The sequence below is a fragment of the Puntigrus tetrazona genome, chromosome 24, assembly GCF_018831695.1.
Source record: "Puntigrus tetrazona isolate hp1 chromosome 24, ASM1883169v1, whole genome shotgun sequence".
NCBI classification, from domain to species: Eukaryota; Metazoa; Chordata; class Actinopteri; order Cypriniformes; family Cyprinidae; genus Puntigrus; species Puntigrus tetrazona.
In genome coordinates this window covers 20,980,988-21,008,744 of record NC_056722.1, presented here as the reverse complement: position 1 = coordinate 21,008,744, position 27,757 = coordinate 20,980,988, and the positions used below count along the sequence as shown (strand labels likewise).

The 27,757-nt window shown below is 37.3% G+C and overlaps 2 protein-coding genes across 3 annotated transcripts in view; one reads left to right on the top strand and one right to left on the bottom strand.

Annotated features, from left to right (window-relative positions):
* arhgap29a (Rho GTPase activating protein 29a) overlaps positions 1-18,790 on the bottom strand; it is a 37,279-nt gene extending 18,489 nt beyond the window's left edge. Inside the window, exons 1-3 of one of the 2 annotated variants that reach the window (XM_043226428.1) lie at positions 18,662-18,790; positions 16,908-17,283; positions 118-261 (exon numbers count right to left, since the gene is read on the bottom strand). In XM_043226428.1, the coding sequence (XP_043082363.1) occupies positions 118-261; positions 16,908-17,190 (427 nt within the window). In that variant the 5' untranslated portion in view covers positions 17,191-17,283; positions 18,662-18,790. Of the gene's footprint in view, positions 1-117; positions 262-13,628; positions 13,873-16,907; positions 17,284-18,661 lie in introns of those variants that run through there. The other variant, XM_043226430.1, reaches the window with a different exon arrangement.
* Positions 18,791-20,899: 2,109 nt separating this feature from the next.
* On the top strand, positions 20,900-25,416 carry fbxo45 (F-box protein 45). Its single transcript, XM_043225598.1, has 3 exons — positions 20,900-21,420; positions 22,354-22,710; positions 24,521-25,416. Exons 1-3 carry the CDS (start codon positions 21,088-21,090, stop codon positions 24,704-24,706), a joined length of 876 nt encoding a protein of 291 aa, XP_043081533.1. The 5' UTR covers positions 20,900-21,087; the 3' UTR covers positions 24,707-25,416.
* The last annotated feature ends 2,341 nt before the right edge of the window (positions 25,417-27,757 follow it).

The window sequence follows — 27,757 nt, the reverse complement described above, 5'->3', positions numbered from 1 at the left end:
GTACAAAATGAGGGTGGGAGGCTTGCAAGAGGGAGTCTGAGGAACAAGATTTCAAACCTCATTCTTCTACACTGTGTCATATAAAAGTCGAAGGCGGCGAGTGAGGCAATGCTTTACCTTTGACCTTTGCGATGAGGGTCCCAGCCGCGCTGAGGATCTCCACTGAATTCAGGGAGTGATGTTTGGAAATCACAGCTTTTAATACACGCAAAAGCTCTCCCAGACGCTCGTGAACCACCTGGTGCAGACAGTCCTGGTGATCTGAAACACACAGAAAGGAAGCACCAAGTCAGGAAAAACAAAACAAAACAAAAGTCTTATTACTATTTTTTTATTCACATAATTTGTAGAATTTTGGAATGGCATGAGAATGACTGATTAATGACAGAATTTTCATTTTGGGGTAAACTAACTGAATATTCTCCAAAATGGCACCATGGTAATGTGGTGGAGACAAATTTGTTGAATAAAGTCGTTATTTTTGTTGGCTTTGCATACAAAAAGTATTCTCATAGCTTCATAAAATTAAGGTTGGACCACTGATTTTACTAATTATTGATATTTAAAAAAATATTTCTTGAATGAAGTCAATGGCTACCAGCAACTGTTTAATTACCAACATTCTTCAAAATATCTTCTTTTTTGGTCAACAAATAAATGAATAAATGAGGAATGCATTTAATTTATTGGTGAGCTATCCCTTTAACTCTACCTTTTATAAAATATAACTACTACAACTAATTAATATCAATATTTTAATAGCAAACGTGTTCCCTAAAGTGTTACTATTTATTCAAATTCAGAAAAATATGAAAATTCTTTTAAATATGAGCGATATTAATAATTTGATCAAATAATTTTGATCCAACAAAAGGACACACACACACACACAAAAAGTGCAAGTGCAAATACCAGACATCTAAGTTCAGCTTAAGTAACACAACAATCATTTATCAAGTGCCATTTTGACACCTGATGCCAACAAACACGTCATCAAACCCTTAACATGACCTGACGGAGGAAGAGCTTAAACTCGTTCTGAATGAAACTTTTGTTTAGATTAGGAACCTGCGGTCTGCATCAACACAAAAGCATGAACCTGTCTGATCACTACATCAACGTCATCACGTCTCATTTCCTCAGACTGATTCAGGGCTTGAAATATAACCATCTCTGATTCATCCGCTTTCATTATGTAATTTCGGCCTGCTGTCTGGTCAGTCAACCAAACATGAGTGCTGTCTAATTTCCAGACACATTCAAACTAGACTTCCCACATGGGGCCTTCTTTCCATACAGCTTCTTTTGACCCGTTTCCCCCTAGATTTGCAACTACACACAAACACAAACCCACACACTCACTTACCCATAAACACATTCAGGGGCACCGTGTTCCGTCGCACCCTCTCCCGGCTATCAAAGGCACATTTGTGCTGACGGTGGCCTCTGGATTACCCGGCGCATGGAAAAGGGGATCAGGGAGACTTTACCCCCTCTACCCTCTTTTTTCGCTCCATCTCTTTTCCGTAAAGCAACAAAAAGAGCCCGCGGTGGAACTAATGCTGCCGTGGATGGTGAGTACCATGGAAATGACAGCTGCTTTCTGGCCTCAGAAGGCCAACGCTGTCTGACCACATTATAGTTATGCAAGGGGAGTTATAGGAAAACTATTTTATTATCATACATCAGTGATGCACCCCTATCTGACTGTGATTTTAACTGAACAAACTGTGAAAATGCTACAGTAAAAATCTGTTAAATGGTTTACGGTAAATTCCTGTAAAATCTACAGGGAAAAAACATAAATTGACGTTACCAGAATTATGTGCATTGCCTTTTCTTGCGTTTTTTTCTTTAAATTCACTATGTTTTCTTATCAGATATGTTCATTAGGTTTGTATGTTATATCTAATGTTGTTAAATTAATGTTTATTGCATATTTCAGTTTAATGATGGTGTTTAGGGCTTGTGTGAATGACACTGTGCACATTCTATATATATGTTACTATTTAAAAGCTGCTTGTGATAGGCTTTGGTTCATCATGTGACTTTCTCATCACCACCTGCTTTTGGCGGTTATCAGTGTGTTTCAAAGGTACAAAACAGACTTCAGTAATATGTTGGTATATTCGCATTATATCAGTTATTTCATATTAATGACATTATGGTATTTAACTGAACATTTTAGTTAAAACCGTAAAACATAAAATGTTTTTCACCGTAAATTTAACAGATTTTTTTTTTACAGTGTAGTTCCAGGCAACTCTTTGATGCCATTACATGATAATAACAAATGATTTCTATAATTTCAAAGATATTACAACAGCAAAACAACATCAAAGCATTTTATGTCCTTATGCTAAATAACTACCCACTCCATGTGTAAATACACCTAACTCACAGAGTGACATATCTACATAGCACTGACGTTCACCCCTGCTGCTCTTACCAGCATGAACAGCAGGTCTGCCACTGTCCTGTAGCTTTAGCACTCATTCATCTTCATCAAGTGTCATGAATAACCACTTCCTGATGAGATAACCTGGTGCTCTCTTATGAGAACTCAACCAAGCTTTTGTTTCAATCTTCTGCAGCCAATCTTCACCAGCTCCCCTCCTGTTCGAGAGAGGCCAACACTGCGCTTCTGACCCAGAGACCCCTCTCTGTGAGTGTTATGACACATCTGATGAGGTTATTGCATTTGGGAGTGTGCAGGATGTGTTCAGCTACAGCTTAAATGTGTCTTACTCCAAGATTTGGGAGAGCGGTTACTCTAAATGATGGTGAAGTCACCATGCTCTCCTAGTTAAATCATCTACAGTTCAATGAGTCAGTGAGGTCTCTATAAATAACATTGATACTGAAATGTTTGAAGACATTGAAGGAAATGGAAAATAATACATTTTGATAATTTTGACCTCAGGAAATTTAATTAAAAGCTGAATTTACCTAACTGCAATTCGGAGAAATTTAACACAGGCAATGCATTCTGGGATATTAAGTGTGCTTCCACTGTGGTGCACAAAAGTTAATTTAAGAAACTTAAAATATCTATCTATCTATCTATCTATCTATCTATCTATCTATCTATCTATCTATCTATCTATCTATCTATCTATCTATCTATCTATCCATCCATCTATCCATCCATCCATCCATCCATCCATCCATCCATCAGACCGAGAACATTTACTAAAAGAGATCCTCCATCAGTTGGGCAACAATGTTTTTTACTCAACTATCAAGAGAAACAATCTTGGAGGGAAGAGGGAATGAGAGCAGACATGCAGAAGATATACAGAGAAACAGAAGCAGCACAAGAGGATTTCACACCACGATGTGAAGACGCAGAGTATAATAAGCAGGTGGGTCAAAGGTGACCGCCAGCCAGCCCAAGCCTAAATCTCTTAATTGGTGGGGGTCAAATTAAAAACCCTCTTTTAAAGACATTACATTTTGAATGACAATAACACAATCACAAAGCATGGCCCCATCCCCACACAGTGCTCCCATTCACATGCACACACGGTCACGCATCCCGAAAGGACGGGGGGGTTCAGTTCTGCTCGGTGTTGCTGAACAGAGAGAATAGAGGCCACAAGACCCAGGGCCATCAAACACTTTAAATGGCTCCCTGCTCGTTTGGGCCGGTCCTAAAAAACAACCAATTAGCACAACTGAGTGCAGGAACAGCGGGAAGGATGGGAAGTTGATGATTTTAACCCTGTGCTTCCCTGTTTGGGATGCTTACAATAGCACTGAGTTTCTTCTCACCGGGGCCAAACACGATCACTCACCAACAGATTGATATAGCAGGGAAAAGACCCCTCACCGGTGATGACGGGAAACCTTGTTTAACTAAGAACGAGCTTTCAGCGGGACAAGAAAAGCCCTTCTGATTGGGGGAACCTTCCTTTTGTCTCCGGGGGCCATTTGCAAACAGTGGGGCTGTCTTCTTTGAGGCCTGCGGCATGAGGCATTTATGGAACAATAAATCTGGGAGGCTTTCAGAAGCGAATGATGGGACTGTGGACTCTACAGGGCACAGAAAAGCAAAAGGAAGGGGAAGTTGGGAATGTTTTGCTAGATCTAAACACCTGGTTAAGACCTGGGCGACGCATGTTTCTAGGAATAAAACCGCCCTGCAAACCCACGGTGGACTCATTTTTTATCCCCGTTTGCGTCATGGAAACCCAGCATTCCAGGATGGTGAGGCCTCGTCAAGTGTAGGAGTGGGAAAAGAGGGGCCACACATGTAAACACATGAACACACATAACAACTACCAAATAAGTACAGCCAAGCATATTTCCTGAGAAGACCATGTTCTTCAAAACTTACTAGGAAATCTGAAGAAGTAAATACTTAAAGGCACAGACATTTTCCAATTAGGTAGCCTATGTGCTGAAAATGTTAAAATAAAAATTCTGGCTATTACTGACAAATGTTTTATGTTAGGGCCAATAACCAATGAATGGCTGATATTATAATTCTAGAAAAATACAATAAAAAAAACTAAATCTGACATTTACTGGCAGCTGTGGTTGCCAGAACTTTAGCTGTACATATTTAGGTCAATGAATAAACATCAAATGAAAGTGTCATGCAGGGAATTCCGGGATTTATGGTTTAATTTATGTTTTTTTTACTGTAAATGATACAATGACTTCACTTCAATAAAACCTTTAAAATTGTAATAGTTTTGTACTGTAAAATTACATTAAATACTATTTGTTATATTTTACATGCTGTTAACATACCGTCAACCAGTTAGAGGGTTTTTACTGTAGCATCTGAGGCCAAAATACTTCATAATATATAATTTAAAGCAGCAATTATTATTTTTTAGAAATTTGGTAAAAATTAAATTAAACGATTTTATAAACTGTATAGTTTATAAACTATTTTAATAGCTGACAACTACGACACATGTTTCAATAACTTTTTAACAATTAATTATTTTTAAAATATAAGTATAATAATACAATATAATATAATAAAATATTGTAATTTGAAAATAACCAATCGATAATCTGATTCAGACATTAAATATTAACCAATATTGAATGATAAATGCAAAAATCTAAATCTAAATGTGCATGCACAACTTCATTTTTAGATAAACAAAAAACAAAATCCATATTAAAAAACAATGTATTAACCAGTACTGATGAACAAATAATAGCAATAATAATTGCAAATAACATTTAAATAAAAAACCTGCATCGGATTTTAATCACCTTCTCAAGGTTTCTGCTGAAATGAATAAAAAAAAAAAATAGACAAAAAGAATATGAAACTGCAACATTCTTGTGTGTCCCTAACACTGCTCAATCATGCATGACGTATATTTATGAGAACAATGTGATAATAAAGCTTCAGAATATGAGAGATGGCTAGCAGGGCTTTCTGGTCCAGGTCCAGTGTAAAAATCACTTAACATGTCACAATTGAGCCTGCTGAGGCCCAATCAAATGCTAAAGAGCTTAAAAGGCATAAAAGATTTTAAAATATGCTATTTCTATCGTCTGCTCGAAAAGTCAACAGAAAAACAAGCAAGAAGACTCATTATGGTAATTAACCGCATCATCTGATCAGGGGTCAACAGCATTACAATTAGCCCCAGAGTGTAGGAGTCAGTAATTTGGTGATCAACATATTTGGTTACGTGCTTCCTTTATGTCTTTAAGTCAAAAGACTTGTTAAAAATCAGACTACTTAGCCTTTAACATGCCCTTTTGACCAGAGCTACCAGGATGGACGGTCTAATGCGTTCCTCAGCGCTTACGGCCCACCCCGGGGCACTTTCTGTTGAGGTAGGTGGCCCAGGTCCTCCCCTGTGACAGGGAAGCTCCTGGGATCAGGATATTACATGCTCCACGGTAAAGGGGCCTTTTTGCGTTTAGCATCTCCCCCTGCCTCAAAGTACCCTGCTGATCCACCTTTCATCCACTCTTTCCCATGACTGCACACAAAGGGCCAACGTTTAAAGGAGCCCCTTGTATGCACACACACATACTCGCATAGACATGCCTTGGAGGTCAAACAGAACTTTGAGAATGCTCTGCAGGTAGACCATTCGCCATTGGAAATGAAATATCTCGCAAATTAATTAGCAAATAAATCAGCTTTAATCTTCTCAATAAACAGGTTGGTGATTTTCTTAAGGATAACAAAGATGAAACAAACTCAAAAGATGTCATTGTGATCAAATAAATATGATTCTGTTGACAAAAATATGAAGAAAAGCTTTACTGATAATGCAATAGCTTATCAAATAAGTGATTATTCATATATATACAAAAAATTATAAATGTACTTACCAAATGCATATGCTAGTATATCTAGTCAGGTTATGTATATATGTATAAATAATATAATTATAAATCATTTTTTGACAGAATGAATTTATTTACAATATTCAATTTATACTCATATAATTTATACTCTATAAAAATGTATTTAATATTTAAACATTTTTCTTAAATATATACATTATGTGTGTATTTATATATATATATATATATATATATATATATATATATATATATATATATATATATATATATAGATAGATAGATAGATAGATAGATAGATAGATATACACACACACATATATAATGTAAACAATATTTTAAAAATTGATTGCAATATTTATGTGTTTGTGTGTGTGTCCATAAATGTTTGAATATTTGTTTGTATTTTGCAATCTTACACACTAAAAAATTATTTTCACTGACTAAATGTACAATAAAACAGACTAAAATTAATGCATACAACATGATTTTCATATGGACTAAATCTAAAGGATGTTTTTGTCAAAACACAAAAACTAAGACTAAAACCAAAAGCTGTGTAAAAATATTAACACTTGAATCAATGTCACAGCAAGGTCACATTATTCATCAAAGCTCATTAGAAATCAGGGCACAGATATGTCTTGATTGTTGAGGAGCCTTATGCACTCCACAACTGATTTGAATCACTTATCGATGAAGGACAGCTGATTGTGAAACATTAAAACATTAAATCCATTTATTTTGGCAAACCATAATATCTTCACTCACATTAAATATTCCAAGTATTTATCCTCCAAGGTTTCCTGCTGCATATAAATGAGGCGCCTCGCATGGAGACAGGAATGCGCCTGTTTCTTTCATTCATCCACACAGCTGTCGATCACTCAGAGAGCGGGAAAAAAGACAGCCACCACTCCCTCCTGTTCCCCACGTTTATGAGTAGAATTAAAGCCCTGAATTCCAGCTATGCTGCATTCAACACGACTGAAAATCTCCCACAGAGCAACGCTGACCAGCGCTCTCCACGTGGATTACATCTCAGGCCGACCAAACCTGACATCCAGAAGGTAGAGAACAGAAAACATTGAAGGAGGCTGGGGTTTGTCAAAAGTCAGAGTGGTCCTAATTACCATAATCTATAGAAATCTGACAGAAAAATCCTATTCAATAAAACACTAAACAATTGACATGCTTCATTCTCTAAAAATGGCATAATGTATGATTATAAAGTCAATAATTAAAACACAAAAAAAGCTTCCATTTTTTGTGTCATTTTCAGTCTACAGAAATGTGCCAAAAAGTTGTATTCCAAACAAGTTACTAAACAGATTACTTGTTTCATCCTCAAAAAAAGGCACATAATTTACATTTTATATTATAACATACTGTTAAAGTCATGTTTAATGTCAATAACTATGTACTGATTTAAACTGCAGATTTAATTTATGCTGAATTATACAAATCGCGATTCCAAAATCTGAAAAATAAACACAAGGTACAAATAAAAATTGTTTAGTTATAGAAATTAAGGAAACCGACATTTTATTAAGTAAAATTGCTTGAGGTTTAGATTGTACAGACAAGATGGAACAAATTAATTCAGTTCAAGTTTTTGCAAATTCTGTTTCTGCAACAATTCTGGAAGGTAAGGTCATACAAGTAAATCATCTGACAAATATGAAAATAATTTACTTAATTGAATTATTTTGTTCAGTTTATTATGTAAACGTGTTTCCTTCCATATGTACATTTTGGAAAATTTGTTTACATCTTGCTGAATTCATCCAAAACTTTACGCAAAGCTGGACAAAAATACTTTAATTACTTTTCCACGATCTATTACCTAAATTATCATTCGTGTGCAAACATCAAAGCATTTTAAGTGACAGTTCACCCGAAAATGACGTTTCTGTCACCATTACTCCCCTCTTGACGTTCTGAACTTGTATGCGTTTCCTTTTTTTGAGAAACACATGTATATTTCATTCTGACTCACCACACCAATGGTGCAATTAGCCTTAAAATCCGTGAGAAAAACCAGATAGCCATTGCTCGGCCAAGGATAAGCCACGGACAGGGTTTCCCCTCTCAACATGAAGCTGTGTCTCTTTGATGGGCTTTCCAGGGCTCAGGCCTCAGATGCAAAACAGGGGCCAATTAATCTTCAACCACTCATCTTGTACCAGGAACCCATTGCTCGAAAACAGGATTTGAGTCAGATCAAGTGGACTGGCCTATATGGTCTTGCAAAGCGATGCTAGAACCCCTAACTATGTGTGTGTGTTGAAGAGCGGAGGAGAATAATCCAATTCTGACATTATTGAGGGTAAGGAGTTGGGTGGGCACTTTAAATCTATCGCTTTCCAGACTATTTTAATCCAGGGCCACTTTAATCTGATCTACAGGATAAATTTGCCATTTTGGATTGAAGCTGCTAATCCAGAGTGGTGGTCTTGACTGGGGGGTTGCATAGTATTAAGGTTAATCTGTAGAGCATATTTGCTAGGTTAGTTTGGAGATAGAAGACAAAGCTACTGGGGCCCTCAGGTGGGGTGTCTGGTTACCACTGACCAGCATCATCACTTCAGTTGTTTAACATCCTTTTGTTCCCTATGTTTGACTTGGTTATAGTTCTCTCCAAACATGACTTCCTGTTGTAAACCTTCCTCATTCCGGAGCTCCTTATGTTTGAGACTTTGGATGTATGTGAGCACCTCAAAGGATCAAGCAGTTACTTCTCTCTGGAGCTTCTGTTTAAAAAAGATTTTAATGCACAAAAGCGTAAACTACAAAAACGCATCTAGCCTGAAGACTGGATACTATTGGTTTAAGTTTTTAAGCATTTTAAATTAATAAATAAAAAAGAAGAGAAAAATTGTAAAGTATATTAAATTATAAAACTAAATAATAAGCTCAGGCAGAAGCAGATAATATTCTATAATTCCACAAATACAGTTATGAAGATGATAAAAATTAGTCCCAGTTACATCATGGGGGTCAAATAGTTTTGAAATTTAGGCGGAGTAGAAGTGAAAAAATTGGGGGAAAAAATCTCTTAATTGGCAAAATCGTTGCTTTAATCGAATGCAATTTCTTAAATCATATTAAAATAAAATACACCAAAAATAAATGAATTAAATTAAATACATTTAAAAATTAAATAAAATATAATAAATAAGGTCTGGCAGGAGCAGATATTAAGTATAGAGATATAGTTATGAAGATGATACAAATTAAAGTCTGTTATATCATGAGGGCCAATTAGTTCGAGCCATCTAGTATGAAAAATTAAGTGGAATAGAAAAACAAAATAAAATGTAAAAAAATAATTCTACAGATAGTTATGAAGATAACATAAATTAATACCTGTCCACACTAAAAAAAAACAATTCACAGTAAATCTGCAGCTTGAAAGATAACAAAACTCAATTAGCCTACAAATCTTGTTTTAGGTTGTCTAACTGTTAAAACTCCACAAATCAACAGAGACCAGGCAGTAAACAGCTATCCGCATCCCACATATGTACACTGGTACAGCCAGCCCTGAAAACGCACACTTGCGTCTTATCTATTATTCTCTGTGTTTTGCTCAAGGGAGGAATGAATATGTCACCTTGCCCTACATTCATCTCTCCTTACAGACCGTAATCTCTACTCCATGCCCACATTCTAAATGGGCTCCACTATAGATAAGTGCTGAAGTCTAGGAGAAACTGAACAAAAGAGACTGACGATAAGACTGATGTATGTGTAAGTATACGGATTGGAACTGAACAAGATTCCTAGCCCTAACTCCACTTTTAATGAAACAAGAAAGTGTAATGTGATCTTCAAAGATGATCTAGACTAATTTATGAGTGCCTTTGAACAAGAATATCTTCAAAGCGACCCTTAAAAGGAACTCTTTATTAAAGATCTGACTGGTGGCTACACCATATAAGAAGAGATCGGCCATTTACCAGGAGTACAGCTGGATCACAGCTGCATTAAAATGCCTGAGCGAGCCACTGAAATGACACTGGGCGGCTAAATTTAGGCTGGAATTTCACAATGGATGATCTCTGAAACAGCATATTGGTTTTCTCAGAGGGCCTGGTGCATGGACATTTTCCCATAAAACTTGAGAGTGGGACAAAGAGAACTTGCATTTCTCATTGTTTTACATAACATGGATGAAATGGGCGCGACATAAACGTATCACGTGGGAAAAAAAGAAACGTTAATCCTTAAAACGTTTATTCCGGTGACGTCTGACAAATGATGGTGCTGTGAAACACCTGGTGAGAACCAAGTTACACATTACCAAACACAGTACACTGTGTAATTGCCCATTTTTCTCACCTTTTAACTATTCAGCCAAGCCATAAAGTCTCCCGATACCAATGACTCATTGAGAATACTGAAAGATGCAGCCAAACACTTAAAATGCAGATATGACTCACTTTAAATGTAAAGCACTCGCTCTCATGACTCATGACACAAAATCAGCTGTGCTAAAACTAATCATCAATTCCTCTGCGAATGATTGTTTGAGCTTTGTTTCCTAGAACTACTCTAAACACAACTGAAATTTCTTCTGGATCAAAGCAGCACATGTGCATGATGCATGCGGACCCTCACGCCTGTGTTTGAAGGTCGACGTTCACAGGGCATACGGTGTGGGTGACCAGCCCCCAAATCACCTCACAATGGGGGCCAGAAAATCAGTTTTAGCCGATCAGAGGAAGCCCCCTATGCACAGCAGGCTGGAGCACAATGTGGTGCCGCTGGGGATGAAGAGGGGTCTAATCCCACTCATAGACTCGGCCCGCACCCCACTGTGAGGGCAGCTTGGACCCTCCACAAACATCACAGCCACAATATGAGACCTTTCCAAGTCATTTTTAACAAATTTGCCAAGTATTGGTAATTAAGTGGCTTCCCTTCGTACATTTCAATTAAAAAATAGGGGACTTTGACCTTACATTGATTGTGTGATAAAGATTCTACTGAATTACTTAAAAAAAGTTAGATAGATAGATAGATAGATAGATAGATAGATAGATAGATAGATAGATAGATAGATAGATAAGATAGAAACTAAAAATGACAAGAGAACATAACACAATTCGAATAACAAAGTAAAATTTTAATAAAATGGTGCTGTCAAGTTGATTACTCCCATCCAAAATAAAAGTTTGTTTACATTTTAAATGTATGTTAAATGTATGTATACGGGGTATATTTATATGATATCTGAAGTGACTCACATTGCATTTTAAGCATACATATCAATATTAATCAATTCACACATCAATTCCTTTTAACACTAGCATCCTTGCAATGAATGCTAGTGTCATGCTCTATGTCATGCTAAAATGCAATTTGGCCGTTGATTATCCAATAGTCTCAGTGACAACAGCGGCACATTTTGATCATTACAAAGATCTAAACAACTATTTTTTTTTTCTTCAAACATTTCTAATCTTTATAATGGTCTATAAAGTCACTGTACTAGGACAGGACAGTAGCACTGTCAATGTTTCATGCCGGTTCTTTTTGTCCAAAGTGTCCAACATTCAGCAACTGTTGATCTAAGACACTAAAGCAACAAGTGAGCGTTTGTTCTGGAGGAATGCAGAGTATGTGGGGGGGATGGGAGAGGAGAGGACTGCGTTTCCCACCCCTATCAAAATGATGAGCCCAGACTGCGGTAATGGCTGACCAGGAGAGGGTCAATATTGATTTAACAGTTAAAAATACACCAGGCCTGTCCTCTCAAGGTTACACTAGCACAATCAAACAAGAACCACACAACACCGATTATGCGAGTTGTGATTAATCGATTCTCCTAAAGTTGAGATAACTGTTTACGTTTGGGGAAAAAATGAACCGTTTTAAGACTTCGAAACATCTGCGAGCTATAAAGCAACCCAAAGCATTTGAAATATGAGGGAAATTATATAAATGACTATTTGATTATTTACCCATCCTGCACTTGGGGAGAATAGAAACAATTTACCGTCCCTTGGGAGCTGCTAACAAACAAATCTCCGCTCTGAGAAGCCCTGAGTTCACATAGACTTTAGGGCGACTAAAGCAGTTTGTGGAGTGATAAACATAAACTCTATTTTGCGTTTCTTGGAATAACAGGTTTCACCCGACAGCCAATAGCAGCCGATTCTGGTCTGTGTGAAGGTGGTTGTGTCAATTTCCCAGCATGCCACACAGTTGTGTATAATTGCAATACAAGCGATGCCTTCTAAACAAGTGTTCCAGAGAAATGAAACTTAAAATCGTGCATTTCACACAACGCTTTCCAAAAGGCAAAAAGCTCGCTGTGGTACCCCTCAGAAATGAGCAAGCGTGAATGGAGGGTCTCCAAAACATCATAAAGAGCGCAGTGAACCTTACACACTTTATTTCCCTCAGTGAATAGGGCCAGTATTCATTACAGGCCATCTTGTTTTTCATCTCCAAAATAGCTGACACATGCCAACCATCCTGCTGCTTGAATGAGTCGCCCGTGGGACAAACGCAACACCTGACCAGCTCAGCAAATCAAAGACACCGGCCTCAAAATGTAAGACAAGAGGTTAGAGCAACAATGGATGCTCTGTAAATGCCATGATTTCGTAGTTATAGTATATTATGTTTGACACAAATAAACTGTGAATTTCAAAATTATGTTAGACGAATATAGAAAAGCACGCCATATTTTAAAAGGTATGTATGGTTCATTTTATAAATCCTGTACAATAAACAGTCAATAAACGATAAAATATATATGCAATATAATTTTTAAATAAATAAGAAATTAAATTATTATTATTAAATCAAATGTTTAAATATTTTCTATATTTTCTTAATTTACATTTAAACATTCTTTGTATATAATCTTTGTAATAATTTAATAATAATAATTAATTTAAAATATAACAATGCATATTATATTATATTATATTATATTATCAAAAACTGAGAAAAACCCGTACTACAACAACAAATGATTACAGGCAACATATTAACTAAAAAAAACGTATATTTAGCTTGATATTTATTGCATTGAGGAGTTATTAAAGTATGTTTTCAATCAATAGCTTTAAGAGAGCATTACTTGATAGCAAAAATAATCTTAAAAAATTAAAAAATAGGAAACACTTGCTTTTAAAGGGTATATTAATGGTACTGATGAGTATTGTGTATCTTTAATTACTTCTGTCACAAAATGTAACAAAAAAAATACTCCACAGAACATACATCAATACATCAAATCAGTATCTTAATCTTTAAAATAGGTTTTAAAAAAAACTCTCCACCCTCCACATGAAACTACATACTTAAATACTGACCTCTGAGTTCAGAGCCCAAACTGCCAGTTATGTCCCAGACTAGCGCGGACCCCAAAATAATCCAATCCAATTACCAACATGTCCATCATGAGCGGCCCCCGGGCAAGGTCACGACCTTTTCGAAATATTCAAAAATCCCTCTCATTGTGAAGACATCTTTATAGAAGCTGTCTAGACCTCATAACTGGGAACGATGTGAAAACAAGACATCGTGATGTTTTTCCTTCATTCAAATCCATAAAAACTATTAAAAGCCGATCATAAAACATAGTGGAAAGCCCTGGTCGCTTAACTGCGCTGTCTATGAGAGCTTCTCCTCAATAATTGCCATTTAAGGTGACATGCTTGACTTCAGATAGAAAAAAAAAAATGAATTCCTACTATAGCAGACCACTACTCCCTAAGGAAGGATCTCAAGGTTCTTGCTATTCTTGCATGGGAAAGTCGACTCATTGCCAGAAGCTGCCAGTTTGCTCGACGAACGAATCTAAGGACGAGAGACAAAGGAAGTCGCCCTCACATCAGCGCACGTGAATAAAGCAGCTGTTTTGCAATGGGCCGAAATATTGCTCTGTGATAATGGCTCCATGGTTTCTCTTCCTGAGGTCTTTGAGAAACGAGGGGTGTCTTTCTTCAGCCACGCACTGCAGAGACAATACAGCCATAAACTGAAAGGATCTAAATCACTTTCAATCACACCAGAGCGACTGATTCCCAACAAGCTCTTTTTATGCTCTGCGTCAGCCCCACCCAGTTCACTACCAACAATTACCACTTTGAAGATGTGCGCTGATGCAAAACGCTAATCACCAGATACCGGCCACATAATGTTCATTTCCTACACTCACCAGTGTAAACAAGGCTCAAGAGCCACTTGTGAAAGGATACTTGGGGTATTTCTTCATCTAAATGGACATCTGAAGTGCGATTTGGGAATGAGATATGCGTCGCTTAGTAGAGCCGGGTGATGTATAGAATATTTACATTACATTCAAAATTACTTTGTTGATGATATAAAACGAACCAGCGGTGTGTCTTTCACAGTAATTTCAATGCATTAATAATTTCATGATTAACAATTGTAATAATTTGGCCAATGAGTTTCCTAAAGACCAGGTCACTTAATTTAGAACAATTTTTTAATATCTTAACGTTTTGAAAAAATAGTGATTAAAACGTTTGTTAGTGTGTGTGCGTCTGTAGTTTTTATATATATACACGTTAAATCTTTTCCATGGAAAGGAGACCCTGAAGTCCTCAGCACTCTCTCAAATTCAGCTTCCTGTCCAATTAGACTCCTTTCCTGCATTTAGCCGAATTTCAGCCGATTACAGCAAATGCTTTGCGCCATGACTCATATGTTGGTGTGTTACCGAGCTTATTTACATAATTCCTACTGATATGTACCACCAAGGCAGACGCACAAAGGGATCTTTTAAGAAACGTTACACACATGTTTAACCGTTAACCTTTCCTCTCTGAAAGTGCAACTGTTTTGGCAATGGTCTTTTTCAGATCTTTAATAAGGTCACTCGACGGAAAGATTCCACGCCCGAGACGGATTTGTAAAGCGCCACACTTTGAGAGCTATGACAACAATGTAAGACTGACACATAGTTTGTAAGTCTTCGTTGATTGGGAGAGTAACACCCCCCGCTTAGATCTGGTGTTCCTACTGTTCATGGCCCAAAGCTGCGGGAAGGAGAGACCTGGAGGCCAAAAGCACCGGTCACACACTGGCAGCTCTCAGAGTAACTCTCCAACCTAGCTGGGGTCAAGGACCCTCCATCACCCCACCAAACAAAAGCAGAGATTCCTACAGACCCTGGACAACATGGCACAGACACAATGGGAGGCTGGACCCCTCCCCACCTCATACACACAAGCCACCCCTCCATCCCCTCCTTATTAAGGAAATCTCAAGCAAAGGCAAAGATTAGCGTACTGGATCTGATCCAAACGGACCCGAACGGCATTGCCTTGGGAATGCAGTAATCACACATGCAAGAGCAATCATCCTGCTAATCTTCATTCACTCCTCTATTATAAAACATTTCTCGCTGTTTTAAAACACTTCACTTAAGATTAAAATGTACAGAGGAAAAGCCAATTAATAATGAAATCATTATTTGATCTAATACTCCCACAGTCGAAGATGTTATGATCTTCAAATTATTTCACTGCAAAGTAGCCATTTTAATTACTGATCGCCCCACAACAGTTACAGTATATATTATAAAGATTTTTTTTATATATTTTATTTTTGTGGTAGTAAAACAGTAACACTGGCTCAACCAATAGAACAAGTTTGGGGGTGGGGCTTATCTGTTTCTCTAGCCAACTGCTGATGGGGGTGTGACTTGAAAACCTGTTAACTCAATTTGGTGGACACAAATAAATACAGACACACACACACATATATAAGTGCTATCAAACGATTAATCACATTCAAAATAAAAGTTTTTGTTTACATAATATATGTACATGTAGCGTGTATATTCATTATGTATACATAAATTCAGTTATGTATAAATTATACAAATTTAAATTATAAATATATTTAATATATAAACATAACATTTTTCTTATACATCGCATGTGTTTGTAATATATACACATAATAAATATACACATATATTATGTAAACAAAAACGCTTGGATGTGATTAATCATTAAGATACATATATATATATATATATATATATACATATATACATATACACACACACATATATATATATATATACATATACATATATATATACATATATATATATATATATATATATATATATATATATATATATATATATATATGGATAGATAGATAGATAGATAGATAACTTCTTTTTAAATTATTTTAAATTATTTAATAATTTAAGAATATATATATATATATATATATATATATATATATATATATATATATAGAGAGAGAGAGAGAGAGAGAGAGAGAGAGAGAGAGAGAGAGAGAGAGAGATTATATAACACAACTTAAATAAAAATGAATCCTTTGTTTTTGCAAATCATAAACAACTAACCTTTCTAAATAAAGAGAAAGTCATTTCCGTCTGTGACTTTATCTTTGTTTAACATTGCTGGCATTGTTGAATGAATTCACAGTGTGGATGGCAAATAAACTTTCCCGTGACATTATCCAAAAAAGATAACGAGAGGTTAGCGACCATGAGACCAAGGCTAACATTGACCCACAACAGGTTGAATCGCCGACAGCAACAGCTAGCTCTTTTCACCAACCCCCTGGGGCCTCGCTCTTACCTTTGGTATTAAAAGCTTCCTTGAGGTGGAGCAGCACGTCTGCAAACCTCCGCACATCGTTGACCAGCTGCATGATGCAGTCGGGATCTGCGCCCGCCATGTCCATGCTGTCTGACCCGGAGCTGATGGAGCTCAGAGAGCCGCTCTTCGCCGATCGGCCCAAACCCCACGACCCCGAGGCCGACGACAGGGGGAAAAAGTGGGAGTTGGGAAGCCTCGCCATTCCCAGCGGTCGCTTGTTCAGTCCTCCGCTGCCTTGCTGCAGCATCCCGGCAGCAAACATCCCAGCTGCAGCCAGTTTGAATGGATCCCAGTGCAACCAGTTCCCCCGGAGACTCTCAGATTCCAAGAGTTTCCTCACCACTGACAGTTGGTCCTGTGTGCACAATGCAGTCAACGTATGGTTAAACCTCTAACGTTTAAAGACAAGAACACTTTTATTTGTTGGACTTCACCGCGCATACACACGGGGGGAAATTTAAGCCGTGCTTTAATAGGGATGTCTTACACACCAAATTGGTTTAGCCTTCACTGAGCCTCAACAGTGATTTACATCTCAAATAAAGAAACCTTCAAACGGACTTAAAGGGATATGGTCGAATATACTCAGAGAAGGGGATATTAGTTACAAGCAAACCAGGAATTCAAAGGCATAATTTGACTGTGACCCGAGGCTTAAGAAAAGCTTGGGAAAAGTCTTCATTTTACTTTAAACCTCTAACCCCATCATGTCTCCATCGGACTGTATCGTTTCACATATAAAGTTTCAAGATCCATGTAAACACAATCCTTTGCTCAAGACAAAATGTTTTCAGGAAAGCCAAGCTAGCAACCTCACAGATTAAAGATGAAGTATTTCACTTTATCTTTGTTTAACATTTTGGTCCTATTTTGAAAAAAAATGTCACTGTCACGAATAAAGCTGTTTCTTGTTATTATTCATAAGAAGGGCTTTGTTAGAATTCCAAATATCTATTTTTCCACCAAACCACAAGATCAGCAAAGCAACAACAAGTCGTTCTGTATTAGGACCCATACCAAAGTAAGTAAGAACTTCACAGAAACGTAATAACTGTGGTGTTTACCCAGACAAACAAAAAATTATGAAAAATCGTACTAATTCTGCTTTGCAATTCTGCATAACTGGCGTTGAACGGTTTAATCCTGCTGTCATTACCCTCACACCAATTGTTTCTGAATTTTTCCTAAGAAGGTTTCTATTTGGTAATGATGGAAATTAGAAGTAAAAGAGGGGTAGAATGATAGAGTTTAAAGTTAGTTCATGTCACTGGCAAAAAGAACAGATACAATAAATACATTTTAGAGAAACATGACCGGTAGATAATTGCTGTTAAAAAGTCCGAAGCATCTTCTCTGAAACAGAATGACAAATCCGCATCATCACCGCCTCAGCGAAATAATAACGAACTGAAAAAGTCAAACAAACACCTCAAAACGAATTCACCCTAACACAGACTAAACCCAATGTCAAATGGCTAATATTAAGTCCATTAACCAAACAACACGGCGTTTCTTAAATAGACCTGTTAGGAGGGAACGTTTGTAAAAAACTGACCACAAACTAACTCAACTTTTTTGCGTGTTGCTCTACTGCGACGTCGCACGCCTTATTTTCCATTTAAAATACGCGCTGAAGCAAGTGGTTCGTCAAAAAGCGTACATTTAATCAAAATCCCACCAGTTTAAGCAATTCGGTCATATATCAAATATGAAATTTGAACCTGCATACTCACTTGAGGAGCATATCTCGATCATTGCACAGAGATGCGCGTACACTGGACACCGCAATATATCCGAAATACCGTTAAATCCCCGGTCCGCTCTACAGTTTCTGTCCCGTAAACCGAAATAATACTGTCTATGTGCGCTTCACGTTCCGCTTGGCTTCGCCCCGCCTTCTATCGCGTATCTAACTTCTTATTGGTCCCCGTCGAAAGTGGGGCGGGGCCACCGTTTCCACCCACTAACAACAGGTGTACTCGCACTATGGAAGATATATTGATATACGCCGCTTCTATTATGTACAAAATAATGCCTTAAAAATCATTTTCCTGTTCATATTCAGGTTATTTCATGTCATTACGAATTACTAGGAAACTTAAAATCTGCTTAAGATAAAAAAAAAAATTCAATATGGCAAAATGGATAGCTGATATGAAAGGCGATTTGATCCATCTAGTGGCTGTTTTTTTCGCTTTACCTTTCAAGGATGTAACCAAATATTACAATATAGACACAAAGCAAATATATATTTTGTAAGTTAATGTTAATATTATTTTAAGTAATCAAAATGTTGAAATGGTTTTATTTATTTGTTGTTAACAGTAAATCAATAAAGTTAACTATGATTTATTTCGCATAATTAACCACAGAAAAAAACAGAAGCAATGCAGGATTAAAAGGTTTTCCCTGCTCACAACTCAGAAGTATAATCATATTTACTCCCTTATTTATAGTCAATACAGTCACACTAATACTGTCATTCCCTCGAGCGCACAATGGTGGTGGTTTACATAAAGCAGCATACATCATATCCAGTCAACCAGTCAATCCGGCCTAACAGCCAATTTCGCAGAAGAAGAAAACAGGGAGTTCCAAATATAAACTTTTAAGCAGAAATAAACCCACGGTGCTAATGTTGGCCAATTCAGAGGATGTGGCAGAGAAATGCTGAGCCATACTGCCTGATACGATCTTCTTCTTCTAGGGAAAATATATGCATTCACTATACCTTCCTCTGCTTGAGCTAATGATCCATCAGGCCTGACAGCATTCTAGCAGCAGCAGTGAATCACGCATAAAACAGACTTACAGATGCATAACCAAGACAGAAAAACACATATTCTATACAAAATTATAGAATTTGAGGAAATCTTATCTTTTTTAACAACGGTGTTAACAATAAATTACATCATTACTCTTTGCCATTTCGAGCCACTCAATAACCCTGTAGGTTTAATAATAGTTAATAATTAATAATGGACTATTTAGGAAGTAAAATAATTGCAAATCCCAGCTGCTGTTTTTCTGAGAAATGGACTGAAGGCCTGTATTACGTGTGATACTTTTTCTTGTCGTTCTAATGAACTAACAAGCTATTTATTAGGTTTACGTCAAACTCTCTTTTATAAAATATTAAATGTTCGGCAAAAGCTAGTATTTAACATAAAAAATTCAGCGCATTTAAAAGAATCTATTTAATATTTAATGCGTTAAATGTGAATAAAAAAGCATAATTATAAATTATATATTAGTCCATTAGTATTATACATAAACATAATAAAAACTGTTCTGTGTATGGTATTCTAGATTAAACGGCGCCCTCTAGTGGTGTTTCCTGTAACGTCCTATTTCTGCCTCCTCCCTTGCATACGTAATCATCTACGCGAGGTCCTTAAAGAAGCGTATACCACAAAATAGCAACGGTAGATTCATTTCCGCGAATTGGTGCTTTTGAACAACTCTTTTCAACGAACAGTTTTTTAAAAAAAAACGTTAGCACAAATAATTTGAAACTTACATAAAATTTGAAGATAACATCATAGTCATACAATTATTTTTTTACATAAATATTTCTGTCATTTTTTATTTAATTTTTTTTTTTGATAACTTGTCTTTCGATCCATTGGATAAATCCTGGGTTAACTCACCGGTCCGTGTTAACCTGGAACATTACGAGTCGAACATGTTCAAAAGAGCCAAGTTAACGATTCAGTTTTGGCTCGAGAAGGGCTCGCGCCAATGATTCATTCAGATCGGTTGTGTGGACCAGTCCGATCAATTCGATCAAATCCGACTCACAAGAACGATTCATTCACGAATCATCATCAATGTGGAATAAAAACAGAAACAGCGGCACGTTTGCCTCTTTGCAATGTGTTATATATGCTATGTGGATAATTAGAATTTGTTTATAAAGTCACTTATACTTTAGTGTAATCCATTCTGATTATTGAGCTCGGATTTGTTAGCCGCACGCCGTCCAGGACCTTTACAATAGTAACATAGCTTAGATTTTGATCCATTTGGCCGCAACGGCAATAACACCGGGAGATGTGTCAAAAGAACGCTCTTCACGGGACCGCGGTGGGGTTTTGACCCGCTGTGCGATCCGGCTGTGCGGTGATAAAAACGGTTGCGTTCAGCGGAGGAGTTTGACATGTCTGGCGCAGGGGCCGGTGGAGGGGCGCAGTCTGCGGGGCTGGGCGCTGCCGCCGCGGGCTGCTGCTCCTCCTCGTCGGGCGCCGGTTCTGCCGCATTATTAGGCGGAGGGTCGGGCATCGCGGGCCGGTTACCCAGCCGAGTTCTCGAGCATATATTTTCGTATCTGGAGCTGGCGGATCTCATGAACTGCTCGCACGTTTGCTGGCACTGGTACAACTGTCTGGCGGATGAAAACAGCGAGGTGTGGCGGAGTCTGTGCGCCCGCTTGCTCAGCGAAGAAGCTCTGCGCTCCGATATCCTCTGCAACCTGTCTTCATATAAAGCAAAAGTAAGGTTATTAGAAAAAATACTACATGTTAATTCATTTAATATTATCCACAGTGCACCTGCAACCGTGCATCGTGTCAACGCACATTTTAAAATACTATTTAAAAAAAAAATAAAACAGTCTAGATTTTTAACAGCGTTATTATTTGCTTTTATGTTTCAAGTATCGTTAGTAACGCATTTAATTTTTATTTAGCGTTTATAATATAGTTATATTATTTGGTTGCCGTTAAGAGCTGTGCTAATGGGCTCCGATGTATGACGTCATTTGTAAATATTGGAAATATAAATTGTGGAAAAAATTGCAATTAATGGACAGTTAATTGGCATTTTCCATACAGATACGGCATTTTTAAAGTCCTATATTGACTGATCGTATCAAAATCAAAGATTCATAATCAGGGTAGGCTACTACAGTGTTTTCCTGGACATTTACCATGTTGTTTTGAACAAGGTCCTGCTAAATATGTTTAATACATTATTTACTTGTGTTAAAGCTGTTTTACCTGGTTCGTGACAGTAGAATAGATACTGATATGGCATGGTGAAACATATTATGCTGTTTTGGACGTATATATCATATATGTGACCTTGGCAACAAAACTAGTCATTTTTTCCAGTTCATACAACTGAAAGCTAAATAAATAATCTATTGATTAACGTGTGGTTTGTTAGCATAAGACAAAAATTGGCAGAGAACTATTTAGATATCTCTAGATCAAAAAAAATTAATAATTGAAATATCTTTATGGTAGGAAATGTACAGAATATCTTCATTTAACATAATCTTATCATGATACTTAATATCCAAATATTTTCTGGCATAAAAGAAACATCCATACAATGTTATGTAAAGTCTGAAGTCATAATATTATCTAGATAAAGTTTTATAGGACGCAAGTTTGGGGTAACTTTCATTTTCTTCTCTCCTCAGCTGAAGTCTTTCCAGCACGCTCTGAGCTCTCACGACTGCTCCAGGAATGTATATATCAAGAAAAATGGCTTCACTCTGCACCGCAACCCTATCGCCCAAAGCACTGATGGCGCCCGTGGGAAGATCGGCTTCTCGGAGGGCCGGCATGCCTGGGAGATCTGGTGGGAAGGTCCTCTTGGCACGGTGGCAGTGATCGGCATCGCGACCAAGAGGGCTCCCATGCAGTGCCAGGGCTATGTGGCTCTTCTAGGCAGTGATGACCAGAGCTGGGGATGGAATCTAGTGGACAATAACCTGCTTCACAACGGAGAGGTCAACGGCAACTTCCCCCAGTGCAACAATGCACCAAAGTACCAGGTAGCAAAGCTTGATAATCTACCCTACCAAAAAAATCAAGCTCATTCCGAGGGATAGTTCACCTACAAATGAAACTTCTGTCATTTACTCACCGTCATGTCATTGCAAACCCGAGTTTCTTCTGTAAAACGCAAAGCAGAATGCATTAGGCTTGTTGCCTTTTTGTTTAGCCTTCAGGTGCATCCCAATTTCCATATTAATGCACTGTTTTTTGGTATTTTGTAGTATAAATAGTTTAATAGGTCATACTAAAAAGTCTAAAGAGAAAACATGCATTTAAAGAACTGAAAAGAATAAATGCATTTATCCTTACAATATCAGATTCTGATGCACGATTAAATAACTTCCTTGCAAAATCCTTACACTAAAGTAGAAGACATGGTGTATTGTCTGTAGTGTATATATTGTCACAACATTTGTATGTGCGCATTGATCAATGTTTAGATTTTACTTGAAATTGAACAAAACAACGTAACTTACAATATACCAGCCAAGTCATATTAATTCGTTTTATGCTGCTTCTATGGGTTTTTTTAATTATTTTTGTTCCAAGAAGAGAAGAACAAAACCTGCTGAAACATTCTAAAGATTCAAACATTCTTGTGTTTCAAAGAAGTGCAATGAGATGAAGTTGAGTAAATAACTTGCATTTTTAAGGTGAAATATTCATTTAAAGAAATACCATACAACATTTTTAGTCAACACGAATTTCAAGCTGCAAAACCAAATATTATTCGATTCAAAATATTCATTATTTGCTGAGAATCTCTTCCAAAGCTTTGATGTAAAATTGCTAAATGTTGTACAAATGTATTTTATTGCAGTACAAGACTAGAATACGCTACAAGACTTTTTTTTTTTAATCAAAATGGATTTTGAAACACTAGGCATCACCTCCTAACTTTGTATATCGTTACAGAGATTGTTTCTGGCCATACACTAAATCTCACACATTTTCTCAAGTTATTCCTGAAACAACAAATTCACACAGAAGCATGAAAATGATATGTTCTGAAATTGACTCAAAACATTAAATCATGTTTGACAACCCTTTTTTGTACTTTAAAGGGTTACTCCATCCCAGAAAATTTTGTCATTAATCACTTACCCCCAAGTCATTCCAAACACATAAAAGCCTTGTTTGTCTTGGGAACACAATTTAAGATATTTTGGATGGAAACCAGGAGGCTTGTGACTCTCACATTGACTGCCAACAAGTAAATAACACTGTTGAAGTCCAAATAAGTATAAAAGACATCCTCAGAATACTCCATCTGCCGTCAGTGATTCAAACGTTGAGCGGTGAGAATACTTTTTGTATAGAAAAAAAACAAAAATAATGACTTTCCGCAATTCTGCACCGTATCGTCTCCATGGTACCACTTTTCAAAATGCATCCGCTGTTCTGCGTCAGCCATAAAAAAAAAAAAAAAAACAGGGATGTGCTGTTTGTTTAAATCAAAGCATAAATACATGTAAAAAAAACATATCACAGCTGACAGAACATCGTACATAGTTTGCGTCTTGTGGATATTCTCCAAAACAGCACTACGGTGATGTTGCAGTGCAGAATTGTTGAATGAAGTCGTTCTTTTTGTTTTATTTCCATACAAAAAGTGTTCTCATAGCTTCATAAAGTTACTTTTGATTCAAGATTTGGAGAATCTTCAAAATATTCCTTTTTGCATCCGCTTTTCTTATCTCCTTTTAATTAGAAAAATACTAGCATATAAGTTTGGAACGACGGGAGGAAGAGTAAATGATGTTTACTTCGATAAAAAGATGCATCTATAATATGTTTGTTTTCTAGATCGGGGAGAGAATACGTGTAATCCTGGACATGGATGATAAGACACTAGCCTTTGAGCGAGGTTTTGAGTTTCTTGGAGTGGCATTCCGAGGGCTGCCCAAAACATGCCTGTTTCCAGCTGTGTCGGCCGTCTATGGGAACACTGAAGTGACTATGGTGTATCTGGGAAGACCCCTAGATGGATAAGTAGGATCTCGATGCCACTATCAGAACCTGAGAGCATCGTGGGAACTGCTGCTTGACATAGATATGACTCTTGGCTTTTCACATCTGGACTAAAATATTGGGAAACTGGTAGTTGGTGGCGGGCTTGTTGATGGACGTCCAGCACACATCTGCGGATTTCAGTTGAACATCTATTTGCTTTTAATCTTTTTTGAAGACCTGGGACATTTTTTTAAAATCTGGTTTTATTCTAATTTATGAAATCGCACAGGGAGCAGCTGTTCTATTTTATGAAATGCTAAAACATGAAGCCAAACTAGAAGAGACAAAGTGGCAAAGTTTTCTAATTCATGACAAACATTTTTTAACACAACACGTGGAATGAGAACTGTACGAGTACGAGGACGGCTCAGGCTTTCACACACAAAAACAAATTTACATGTAGGTAAATGACATGAAGTAAACATGCCAAAATTATGTACTGATATCTTACCGTTTGTTTTTTTCCCAGAGCAGTTATCTGCATGCAGTATACCAGTCTCTTCCTCTGTTTTTTTTTTTTAATTTTTATTTTTCAGGACAGGCAAAGGTAGTATGTCGTTATTCCGTTTGTTACTGTACATCTTAACTGTGATGTAGAAGTGTATAGTATTTATTTATTGAGGTCTATCTTTGCTATAACTGAGGTTATGGAGACTCCAAATAAACTCTAAATTGTGCCAGACTGTGAATGTATCTCAGCCTGTTATATTGTTTCCCTTAATGTGGATTATTTAATCTGGTGGTGTAATAGTCTTGTTTTATTGGTATCTAGCAATTCATGAAAAGCACATAGTTGATCTTATTTCACCACAAGGTGGCATTCATCATCGTAAGTTCCTCCACAAGGCAAAACAATGGCTGACTTGTATTTCCTCTGTAGGTGTTCTTTCTGTACACTGCAATTCCTTCACTTAGATGACTTAAACGTATTTAAAATAAGCCCAAAAAAAGGTTTTTTTGAAGAGCAGTTTCCACTGTCTTTGAACGTCTGAATATGTAAAGTAGCCTGATTATGAAAATGAGATTGTAATTAAGTAAATCTCATAACTCCATTGACATCTTTATGCATTTTATGAATACATTTTTTTAGTCCTGTTAAATCGGTACATTAGATTAGATTAGGTTCAACTTTATTGTCATTACACATGTACAAGTACAAGGTAACGAAATGCAGTTTAGGTCTAACCAGGAGTGCAATAAGCAGCAAGTGCAGGATATAGGTATAAATATAAATTACAAGCGCACATACAGGTCGGAAATGCATGAACCGATATCCAAAAGCTCTTGTCGGGTGTACGATGTAAAGGCACTGCTGTTCTGCACGAACAGACCCGAAATGAACGAGTAAAATACTGCAAAACTGCAGAAACTGGAAAGACACTGAGCCTCGCGATGTGTATGCTCCGCCATCTTTGTTGTATCATGTTTCATCAGGTGGAAATTGTGAGTAAAAATATTTGTAAAAACTCTTATCTAGTAAATCACGAAAAACTGGACACATGATTGTGCTTTTGAATATTGTGGTGCACAATGGGGAGTTAAAAGATTAGAGCTACAACCATAGAGACTTATGATGGGCTTTACTGCAGAGTTTTGCTCCAAACACCTGACACCTTAAACACACTTGGACCAGCTGGTCAAAACAGCATGACCTCTGACCGTTGGCTGAAAGTCTGATGCATATGGCATACAAAATTTGAAACGCTGAATCGTCATCCGATTGGTTGAAGTATACAGGATCTCTGGGAGATGTGTGTTGCAGTCTTCTGTTCTGCTTATCGGGATAAACAAAAAGCTAGATTTACAAAAGTATATGAAATATTCAAATCTACAATATCGACTATGTTTCGAGTTTTACACAACTATTATTGTGGCGATATTTCCATACCCCTAAACATTTGCGCAAAATGAAATGTGATTTGGAAGCTTTACAAATCAGTCATGTGGCCTCTTGAACGGTCATTCAAAAAAGCCAAGTGTCCCGGACCTTGTGCCATACACATGACTGGGTTTTTACATAATGGAAACTTCCAGGAAGGTTTGTTGAAACAAGATGAAGCTAATGTCTGCAGGACAGTTGCCCTCTATTACCAAGTTTGGACGCTCCTGACATAGAAACACCTTAGAAACTGCAGATACAGATACAGCATTTCTGCCCTAAAACAACTAGAAATGACTAGGATCGCCTTAGCAATGCACTAAAAGCACAACGTCTCAACACCCTGACAACCGCATAGCAACCACAGAAAGGATCACTTTAGCAACATACTAAAACACCACTGCGCTAAGAAAGTCTCAACACCCTACAAGCCGCATAGAAACGCTCTAAAAATTAGGAACCGCCATGGTTTGGGAAGCAGTCTTTCATACAACACATGCTTGTGTTTTGCACAAGCAAACGCACACGTTATTTCCAACACTTGAGATGTCTTCACGTAGTATATTTTTAATAGAAGCCCGATTATTGACAGAATGTGCATTAATACAATCCATACGTCTTTTTTATGCAACGTAGGCTGCTGCAGGGGACTACTCGCATACGTAAATAATTACGTGCGTGCACAAACTGGATCACTTTTTTTTAGGTTGCTGGCCATCCGCAGAAGCGCCTGTAAACGAAGCAACGTGGCACGCCGTCGTGAACGTTTTCGCACGTTTTCACAACAGCACTGCCTGTGAGAAGAACGCGACACTTTCAACGAGCAGAAGTGATGGGTCTGCATCTCTCTAGCAGGAAGGGTGTGAGCTCTCGGTGGTTTCCTCTTGAGTAGTATCTGATGAGTGAAACCAGTAGTGGGTGCTTTGGGTGTGTTCACTTGGTAGGTTTGTGGTCTGAACAAGACAGAAATAAGGGCAAAATGTTTGTGCAACACACACTTTTACAGGTGCTTTTGCGCCCCAAACGCGACGGTTATCACGTCAGTATTTTTCCTTTTTATATATATATATGCAAGAGCCATTAAATTCCATGCATGCTCATTCTCCTGCTCCGTTAGTGTACTGAAACTGAAATGCTTTTGTGCTGTTGTG

Bases quoted from the DNA above. Each gene is read 5' to 3' on its own strand.
- fbxo45 (XM_043225598.1), top strand. From the start codon at position 21,088: ATGTCTGGCGCAGGGGCCGGTGGAGGGGCGCAGTCTGCGGGGCTGGGC. The intron at 21,421-22,353 runs GTAAGGTTATTA...TTCTCTCCTCAG, and splicing joins TGTCTTCATATAAAGCAAAA to CTGAAGTCTTTCCAGCACGC. The intron at 22,711-24,520 runs GTAGCAAAGCTT...TTTGTTTTCTAG, and splicing joins ACAATGCACCAAAGTACCAG to ATCGGGGAGAGAATACGTGT.